General features: G+C 41.8%; 1 protein-coding gene across 1 annotated transcript in view; it reads right to left on the bottom strand.

The window, feature by feature from the left end:
• nrl (neural retina leucine zipper) overlaps window positions 1-4780 on the bottom strand; it is a 7178-nt gene extending 2398 nt beyond the window's left edge. The window contains 5 exon segments of the mRNA XM_069149949.1: window positions 42-257; window positions 1419-1706; window positions 1824-2213; window positions 2215-2635; window positions 4731-4780. Coding sequence (XP_069006050.1) covers window positions 42-257; window positions 1419-1706; window positions 1824-2213; window positions 2215-2436 — 1116 coding nt within the window. The 5' untranslated portion in view covers window positions 2437-2635; window positions 4731-4780.
• Window positions 4781-10644: the final 5864 nt, after the last annotated feature.

The raw sequence follows: 10644 nt of genomic DNA, 5'->3' as shown, positions 1-10644 counted from the left end.
TGCAGGGGTCCCGCACCGTTTTGCGTGTGAGCGTGCGGTACCTGTTGTGTGAGCACGTGTTTCTCCGACTCCAGAGCGTGGCGGTGCTGTAGGCGCTTGTAGCGGCAGGACTGGGCATAGCCGCGGTTCTTTAGCGTGCGGCGCTTCTGCTTCAGGCGCACCACCTCATCCTTGCTCACCCCGCGCAGGTGTCGGTTCAGCTCGCGCACCGACAGGCTCACCAGCTGCTCATCGGAGAAGCGCTCGTTCACCCCGCACTGCCGAGCAGATGGAGAAAACACAGAGAATATGGTGTTCCTCACTGTTAATTGGCAACGAGACCACATGTCGGTAATGATTGGAGTGTGAACACTTAAGAGCAGTGCGATTCAGACTTGTGTATGTAGCTATGATGTGACTGGTGTACATATCATGTGTCAAACTGAATGTGTGTGTGTGTGTGTGTGTGTGTGTGTGTGTGTGTGTGTGTGTGTGTGAGCACGCCTGTCTGTCAGGGGGCATATTTCGGTACCACATGCTCATAATCTGTCATGTAATCTGACTAAGTGTGGGTGACAGTTATCAGGATTACACGCAGCAATAATAGCAGATATTATCATAAGCTCACACTGTGCTATATATGGAGATCCACCCAGACATCTCCATCAGCCAGAACACAGAGTGCAAAGTTTATTTACCTATCTGGAAGAGAGCAACCAAGACTGAGTCATTAGTAACACACTGTAATTCAGTTGTAAGCAGAAATAGGTTTTAATTATTGTATTTGTCAACAACCATATCTACTCCCGCGGGCATCTGCAAGGAGGATATATCATGAATCAAGACAGATTGAACATTATTAGGAATGTATAGAAATACAATTGTAATAATGTTCAATCTGTCTTGATTCATGATATATCCTCCTTGCAGATGCCCGCGGGAGTAGATATGGTTGAACATTATTAAGAATGTATAGAAATACAATTGTAATAATATTCAATCTGTCTTCATAGGAGAAGTTATAGTTGTTGACAAATACTGAACATTTAGAGACACTTAAAGATTCCTTTATATGTGATTACAACTACATTACAATGTGTTATAAACTCTGTATTAAATGTTCATTGAATTCTTGTGAATGCTAAATTACCACAGAGTGAAGTCCAAGACTTTGCAGTCTCAGAGACAAAGATTTAACTTCACTCATTGTTGGCACGTGGAGAGGGATCCTTAAAGTGATAGACGCAGACATTAATAACCATGTTCTAATGTCCTAATCCTAATCCTTCACTGCTCGATCCCTCTAATGCAACAAGTGCCACTGTGTTCTTCACTTCTTTCACCTCCACAGTTTTCCCATGCTTTATTGATTAGCGCTTCCTGCTGAGCATCATCGGCCCAGCGAGCCTCCCTTGTCTAATCTGGATTGATGTGTATACCTGATTGACTTGCGGGTGGTGATGATGGTGATGGTTGCCATGCATGGGGTGATGCGGGTGATGCTGATGATGGTGATGCTGGTGGTGATGAAGGCGGCCCTGGGGGCTGAGGGGTTGCGGGTAGGGAGCCGAGGCCGAGGCGGCGTTGGGGAGCGAGGGAGGGGCTGACGAGAGGAAGACGAGCGGGCGATGGCACATGTCCGCCGCCTTGGCACAGGAGATGTCACCTCCGCTGTCGCTGCTGGAGTCTCCCAGGTTGCTGCTCGAACTCTGAGAAAGACCTGGGAACTGAGGAGAGGAAGGGGGCACAAGATAGGAAATAAAGATAAAGTCAGTTCTTTCACGACTGCACGTAAAAGAGAAAAATCACAAGATCAACACAGGGAAGAAATAACAGATTGTTACCTGTGAGCTGACAGCTGCAGCAGCAGAGTTCAGCAAAGCCTCCACAGCATCCTCACAGCCCAGAAAGCCATTTACAGGCCCCCTCTCTCTGTCCCCTCTCTCTGGCACCCCTCCCAAGGCTCCCAGCAAAGTGGCGGGCCCCGTCACCTCACCTCCAAACTGTTGCTGGAGAGCCGCCAGCCAGATCAGGTCCTCCAGCGAGGCCGGGGTGGGACCCTGAGCGCCGGCGTGGGCCGGGCTGCCCTCCACGTTCCCCTGAGAGCCGGAGCTGATGCCGGAGGTGAAGCTGTTGGATATGGACAGGGGGAAGGAGATGGAGGAGGATGATGAAGAGAGGGAAGAAGAGCCCGAAGGTGGTGGGTGGGCGTCGCTGAGCGTTGGCGAAGGCGGGTAGCGAGTTGTACGGGCTGGAGCTCAAACTGGAGTCCTGCGGAGGGTGGCTGGTGTACGGCGAGCTGGAAGGGTCGTGGGGGAGGCCAGATTTGGGATACGCACATGGAGGAGGGAGTGGAGGGGTTTTCACCTCAAACTTGAGGAGGTCAAAGTCGTTCAGGTACTCCATGGCCAGAGGGCTGGGGGGGAGAGACGGCATGGGGAGGGCAGGAGAGGACATGGTGGCTGCTGCTGCTGCTGGTCGGCGCTTCAACAGGGTTTTTCCGTCTGTCAGGATTGTTGGAAAATCCACTCCTCTGCCTCAGTGCGGCTCATAGACAGCAGCAATAGTGATGTCAGGAAGCCGACTGGTCGGTGAGTTTCCTCTGTGAAAAACCAAATGTCCCCTTGTCCTTGTCCTTGTCTCTGTTTCTTTTGTCCTAAAGAAATGAAAGAATTGAGGGAGAGGGTTTGGGATGCAGGGACAAGAGAAAGGGACGATCAGATGAATGAATCATCTTATAAATGTGGACTACTTTAGGCACCCTGAATGGTTTATAAGCTCTAACTATTGGTTTGATCAAGTGTTTGAAAATACTTTGATGCAGCAGAACCTGAGATATATGTTATATTTTACGCCCTATATTCTTCTTCCTTGCAAAAACCTGACGCCTACATTACCCACCATGCAACTTGACAGCAGACAGGTTAGTCTGAGATTTGGGTGTGTTACGCTCAAGTAGAGATGTAGAGCAGGCTGCAGAAGTGTGGTGAGCTTACAGCTTGATTTTTCTCAATTTAACTTGAAAGTTTTGATGTTGTCTCGTTTGATGTCACTGGAGGACATTTTTTTTTATCAGACTTTGCGCAGCTACCTCTGCAGCCACAAAAATATCTTCCTGCAACTATTTTCACATGTTGTAGCACTCCCCAAGACCTTTTAAATAAGTTCATCAGACAGCCTCTTCAAATTATCTTTGACTACCAAAATCTATACAGTAACAATATATTAACACCACCGTACTACAGAAAATGTATGTTTTAAGTCCATTAAAAATTTAGCAACACAAAGATTGTTTTCATTAATAACTTCTAACTGATCTGTAAGGATTCAGTAAGCAATTTATTGGGCAATAATAAAACCACTAATTACTGCTTATAAACCCTTTCTAAAGCCTTATTAGAAAGTGATATATATTTATTATTTCTTCTACAGTACAAAGTCAGTTCCCCAGTTTCAACTAAATACCTTGACATAAAGGTCAGTGTGACTTTGATGGTCATGAAGTTAGATTGTGTGTGAGGCCCTATTTATGTTATTTTGAGACACTAATCTGCATAACCCCCCCCCCCCTCCCCCCGCCCATCATCTTAATACACACATGTATAAATAAGACTATACACGAATGCACACTCATAGACACGTGCGTGTTTACTGACACAGGCCAGCGTTTCCCATGTGTGTAGACAAAATGGATCTTTATGGTCCCACTAAACTTTTACAGGGTGAAACCTTTGTTCATATCACACAAGTGCATTTTCAGTCATTTAAATTTAGGGATAACAAAATAATGATCTTCACAATCACTTTTTCCAGAGTAAATCTAATTATCCTCTCGACACTGACTAAAAGGAGTTTGTAGTTCTGTATGTGACTAATATAGACAAATGCTTTTTAATAATGACTCCTTCTGCCTGTCAAGTGTTGTACTCTGTACATGTGTAAGTACAAATGATTATCGCCATAATGGAATCACACACAATAGATATATTAACACGCAATATTTCTGGAAACATCTGCCCACTGAACACATAACCAAATGAAGCACAAGAATTATTAAGAGCCAGAGACTTTCGAAAATGAATCCAAACAAATTTTTATGCAGCTGAAAAATTCCGTTTTGGAGGAAACTGGCACTGGAACTTGTTCTGTTATCCTTTTATAGTTCTTATTCAAGATCAACAACTCTTGTTTTATATTAAACTGCATTAGTAGTGAATGAAAATAGAATATACAATAATTTACAATTCATATGAGTTGACAAATAAATGAAATGTTAATCTGACAAGTCGAAACATTCAAACGCAGCTTAACAGATGAAAGTCTCTCCTCATGATATCAATGAAAAGTTCAATATTTTAAGTGTATGCTAGATTGGTATCTGCATTAAAGAAAGCTGTAGAGAAGCAATGGGGTTTCCTCCAACACTAAGTTCTGTGACTAACACTAGTGATTCACAGAACTTCAGATATAATAGTTATCCTAATTACAACAAACACCTAATTAAAAACCAACTTTGACTCGTGCGTCGGCTGCACAGCTCATTAGTTTTACCCCCCGTGGCTCAAAAATAGATTGTAAAAGAAAGCAAACAGTGACAGAGCTCCATGGAGGCCTCAAACCTGGCTCCGGACCAGAGTCGGGGCGACAACACACACATGAGAGAGAAAAGAGTGGAATGAAAGCAGGCACGAGATAAAGGCCCCGACACGAGAGACAGTCACACAGTCAAAAAGCGTGCGAAATGATCTTACCGTCGGTCATAGAGATGAAGGATGGTGTCGAGCTCGCTTCAACTTCCCCACCAAACACACACACACAAATAATCGACTGACTGGATGACTGACACGTTTGGAGAGAGACAGAGAGGAAACACAGAGTGTGTGTGTATGTGTGTGTGTGTGTGTGTCTGTGTGTGCATATGAGTGTGTATAGCACTCTGTCACTGAGTGCCACTGCCCCCTTTCTTTCTTTCCCCTCTGCTGCAAATCCCTGTTTGCAACAATCCCCCCCCCACCTCTCTCTCTCTCTCTCTCTCTCTCTCTCTCTCTCTCTCCCCCCCCCCACATCCCTCTCTCATGGTTCACAGGCATGTTCACACTCTATGGTAATGTCTGTCTTTCTCTCTGATGTCTGTCTTTCTCTCTTTGGTCTTGTTTATTTCTTTTTGTATCTCTCTCTCACGCACACCAACAAATTCCCATCTCTCTCCCTCTGATGCTGCGTATTATTTTTTGTATAAAACAAGATTATTTCACACTCATGTACTACCACACACTGCCTAATCAAGTACACCTTAACACTGTCAACATACTGTATGCCGTCACCACAGCATCTTCTGCACAACAAGTGATGCTCACAACTCGGATTCAGTTTGTCGTAAATCAGAGTAAAATTTGAAGTTTACTCACTCATCACTGAGTAAAACAAAGTCTTGGTAGTTGTGTCGGCACAAGTTGGACTATAGACTATGTACTGCCTCACAGTGGACACAGCTGCTGAGCTGAGCTCAGAGTGAACGCATGAGGATGCAATGAGGCATATGAGTAGCTCTGATTTATGAGTGGTGATATTCAAGCAGATTAAAGCTATGAATATAATCACATCAGTACGCACATTTCAGATATATATCCACAAATATACAAAAACTGTATATCGTGTTTGATGTAAGGCCCCAACAGTCAATTTGAATGTGTCAGATTGTTTAAATGCTAAAAGAAGCAGAAGCAGAATATCATTGTCAAGACAAATTGAAAAAAATACACTGGACTGTGTTTGTAGACGATATAGATGAAATCAGTAAAAATATAAGAGGACTACATTCTTATAACCTTATTGAATAAGTCTTTTGAAGGCTGTGTGAATTAAACCCACGTGCAAATCAGTTTTTAGGTATGAACTTTTACACTACTTAATTATTTTGACTTTTGAAGAAGTGGTACTGTCTTGTACTCCCCGGGTTTTGACAAGGCTGATGTGCAGCACCCAAACCCGGTTGGGCACCACCAAGTGAATGTAAAATCAATCTTTTCCCAGATCTAATGGTTGTAGTTTCTCTCTAGTGGAGTTGAGCAAGTTGTTTAATTATCTGCTCTAGCTTTTTCAAATGGTCATAAGGTCATAATAATGGTTTAAAATATTTTGTGAAATTGCATATTTTTTATTTAAATATTTAACATTTTCTTAGGGTGGACTCCCAGATTCCCCGGCAAATACGTGCACCTAAGTCTTATGCAACCTTCTGGGGGAAAAAAACGTAACTTCACTACATTGCCAAGAGAAATATAGTAAATTTACTCCACAATTTTGTAACAGTTGTGGTTCCCTTTCAAATTGAGAAGAGGAGTTTAAAAAACATGATGCAGGGCTTTATACTTAAACCAACCAGTTGTGTCCAAAGTACCTACAAGTGGCTGTACAAGGTACCATGACAAACTACAATATAATGTAATAGTATCCACTACTATAGTGTATTATTGATAATGCTTTGAAAAGAGAGTTTCTGTACGATGAATATTTTTACTTGTTGAGTGTGACTTTTATAATTAAATGACCATCCGTTACATTTAAGCTCTAACCAAATGACTTCACACAATGTATCTCGCAGTCTACAGTAACAGTTTACCAGGTTTTTAAGTCTGGTGAGACAGATGAATGCAGACTGAGCATGCTCTATGGGCAGCACATGTGCACCAGAGACTTACAGCACCAAGCTGGCTATCTTCCCCGATACTAACTGGGGATAAAGTAATTTAACTATACGGCTCTTCAAGACTTTCCAAGTGTTATTAGACTGAATGGATTAAATTGTGATAGTGAAACAAGTCTCTCCGTGGAGTTTGGGGCGTCTCCACAGAGTTTTTGTAATTATTCCTACTTGTAGAACAGGGCGACAAAAGTTCTGCACAGTAATATTTTGAAACGCAGGACTTGTAGTTATATATTAGTTTAAGTAAGGATGTTAATTTTTCTCCCAGCACTGCATCATAGAAAAACCAACACCCAAAACATTCCACAGCAGAGCAGTTTAGGTGCAGAGATGTTCAAATGTCTTCCAAAATGAAATGTTCATTTATTAAGTGTATTTAATTACATTTAATGAGATGAACCATAAAAGTAGCACTTGAAACAAATAATCTGAGGAGGTCTCACTCTGTACGTAAACTCGGTGCTAACACATCAGCATTACCCAATTTCCATTTTACAGGTGCCTTTTTCATTTTTTGTGAATTAAAAATTGTTTTTATTTTTGTTAACAACAACAAAATATTGAGCTTTGATGATATATTTCCTGCAGGCCTGTAACAAACCAGCTTTTCTTTGACCGGATACACTGCTTCCTGCTGTTTCTCATTCAATTTGCACTTGTATCATTCAATGTCATTTTTAAGATTAATGACTGATAATGTGGAGGAATAATGTGAACAGTAGTCTTAATAACTTTGCTTTCTGTTTTCAGTTGCTAAATTTCCAACATTTTGAGCACAGACCAAAACATTTACACAAAGTGGTTCATGTTTGTTGTCACACATTATCCCCCCCCTATGTGTCCACGCTGCCCTGTCTCTCACACTTAGGCTCAAAATCAAAATTAATTCTGTTTTTTTTCCGGCCCATTTAAGTCCGTCGAACAGAGAAACGCACAACAAGCGTTTCTCAATGCTCCTTAAAAGCTAAACTTGTTAATCCCGAGTCTCTGTGTCTTAATAGTGTCTCGTTAAGGAATCAGTGAGTTAATAGTGCCTTCGCAAATCTGATTTGGATAGTAAACAAAACCTTTAAGGCAAGCAGACGTGCTGAGTCATGGAAAAAGCACAAGACTCAAGAACAAAAGTTTAATAGTTTTACAGCTATTTTCCAAAGATTGGAATCTTTGATGAGCAGAGACGATGTGTAAGTATAAATAAAGAGAGAGATCTATTCTATTGACACATTCAAATAAAAAATAGCCGTTTTTTTTTCTCTTCTTTTAGTTTCTGTTTCCTCTGTTCTCTATTTTAACCTCACTATCTGTCCATCATTTGTGTTTCCGGGGAAAGCTTAGCAGCTAAACCAACAGGGCCTCCTGTGAGGGTGAGGGACAAAGAGAGGCAGAGACACAGAGGAACTTACCTCATACTTTATGGCAAACATACCAACACCCCTCCAGCATCTGCAGTCATGCACACATGTATCCTGCAGCATCTCAGTGCACCTCACTTCCAGGTAGGGCCTGCATACCCAATGTTCACTCTTCCTCCGCAGTCTCGTTTCCAGAGGTATGTTTACGTAATTAGGCCTATTTAAAGATCCAGCCCTGTAATTACCATAATGGGTGAAGGCACCAGCAGTAGTAGTAATTGTACTGATTGTGTGCTATATTTTTCCTACTATGTTTGAATACAGTTAATATGTTGTCGATCTAAATTTACAGCCTTCCACTCAAAATCCAACTGTTTCTCAGTAGAGACTAAGAAAGAAATGTTAAGCTGTGTTTATTGGCAGAATCTTCTTGCTTCCTGGTGTCTGGACTCTCAGCGACAGGTGTACTGAACCTTCATTGTCACGGTGACAATATTAAACCCATGAATAAGGTTGGCGCACGGTTTGGTTTAGGCACTAAAACTACTTGGTTAGGTTTAGGAAAAACTTTAATTTACCAAAATAAAATGACATAAATTTAACTTTTTATAACTTTTTCTCCCACAGAACATAAAAAGAACACGAAACCTTAGTCTTCTGGATGAAAGGCCTGTTCTGATCCATCCAACCAACCCCAGCCTACCTTGATTGGAGCTAGATTAGATCAGTTGAAGGGAAGCACGGTCTAAACTTTATGCTGCTGTGGTTGGCTGTTTCACTGTCAATCAACTGTTTCCAAACCTCAACTCTCCAACAACGTATCAACCAGTCACAGGTAGAGCGTCCCTCCTGCTAATCCAATTTAGCACCATCTACTTATCTCCTTACACGGACGTTGTCTTTTGCTCCCATCATAGTTACTACAGCCACAATAGGTCTCACTAGCCTCATTGTAAGCGCAGTTTTCCAAGTCGGCTCAGTAGGCCCCTATAGCCCATATATCACATATATACTGATGCGTGATCATAACCGCCTATTTAATAGTCTGAGGTTTCTGACATCACAGGCAAAAAGCAGAAACTCCAAGATTCACTGCATCTGGCCAAGAAATAGTCCAGCACCCAACTTTCACCTAAAACCAAATGTCATTTTTACTTTTTGGGGTTTTTGTATCACTGAAACAAACAGTATTTCTTAAGTAGTTAAAAGCTCGTTTAAAAATGCCAGTAGGTGGATTTTGTACACTTTAAAGGCTAGCGGGTTCTCAATGTCATTAGCTGGCAGCAGGCATTAGCATAGATGTTGAAAAGGTAGGTTTAACTTTGCTTAAAGAGTAGAAACAAGGGAACACAGCCACCATGACCCTGTGCAAAGGTAAAAAAAAAAAAAATCAGCTTTGAACAATTTTTTTCAACCTTATTTTTACTTGACAGAGCCAGGCTACATGTTTTTAGTCTTTATGCTAAACTAAGATTACTGACTTCTGGCTTCTCATGTACATTTCAGAGAGAGAATAGGATTATTTCCCAAAATGTTGAGCTAGGTTGATCCTCTTTACTATTATATATAGTATTTTACGATTGAGTGTGGCTTGATACCACCAGAGGTAAATGAGAAATCCCTCTATGTTTCTGAACGGACCCTTCAACAGAGCAGCTCTCATTATTGCCCAAAACCCCCTGAATGGGAGCTGACTCTGTCTCATCCAGTAAACCTGTGGTCATATCATTCATCATTTATCGTCTGAGGGGCTCTAAAGGTCGAGTGGGGTCCTGAGAAAAACTCGGGGCGGGGCCGAACTTCAATTTGAGTGTTTTTTTGGGGAAAAGAGCAGATTTGAGAATAATTGCTGGGCAGGAAGAAGGAGACGTGAACCAGAGAAGACAGACAGGACAGAGGGAATGGGAGAGTGACAGAGCTGAGGACAAGCCTGGACTGTTTGGACAGATGGTGTGAGATGGAGGCGTGCAGGGTCCCACTAACTCGGCCTTATCCCACAGATACATGTCCTAATCCCAACTAACTCTGCCACAAGCAGCAGGCTTACACGTCTCACCTCTCAAGTGTCCCCCTCTCCCCCCCCCCGTCTCCTTCACTCTTCACATGCACACACAGAAATGGCACAGCGCTGAGAGAAGATGTATGACAACCCCTCAGAATATTACCTAAGCAAAAATGAAATAGAACAAATATTTCAAATGTGTCAAAACAAATGAACTTAAAGAGTCAGTTCACCCAAAAATATCACGTTAATAAAATCACATTTCTTTACTCTATCTGTGCGCAAAGGTTTGTCCAGGTTTTTATGGATATCATTTGAATTGTTTTCTGTAGCTGCTCAGAGCACATGAAAGTAGTTATTATGAAAACTGTTTATAAAGAGTAATTTTGGTGAACCAAGGTTTAAACGGTTACAAACAAGAGTCTGCAGTGTGTGATTGTGTGCCAACACATCAGACATTCTGACTTGTTATCGTAGGAATAGTTTCTATAGTTATATGATGTTCAATAAAGGCCAAAAAGTCTTTATAGCTGACAAAGCTGCTGACTGGCACTGTGTCTAAGGTTTTGGAGTGAAATTTGTAACTAATGAGTTTAAATCACTTA

Source organism: Embiotoca jacksoni, unplaced genomic scaffold (genome assembly GCF_022577435.1).
Source record: "Embiotoca jacksoni isolate LCO1_2020_lvr unplaced genomic scaffold, fEmbJac1.0.p SCAF_16, whole genome shotgun sequence".
Classification (NCBI taxonomy): Eukaryota; Metazoa; Chordata; class Actinopteri; family Embiotocidae; genus Embiotoca; species Embiotoca jacksoni.
This window is presented reverse-complemented; position numbering and strand designations above follow the sequence as displayed.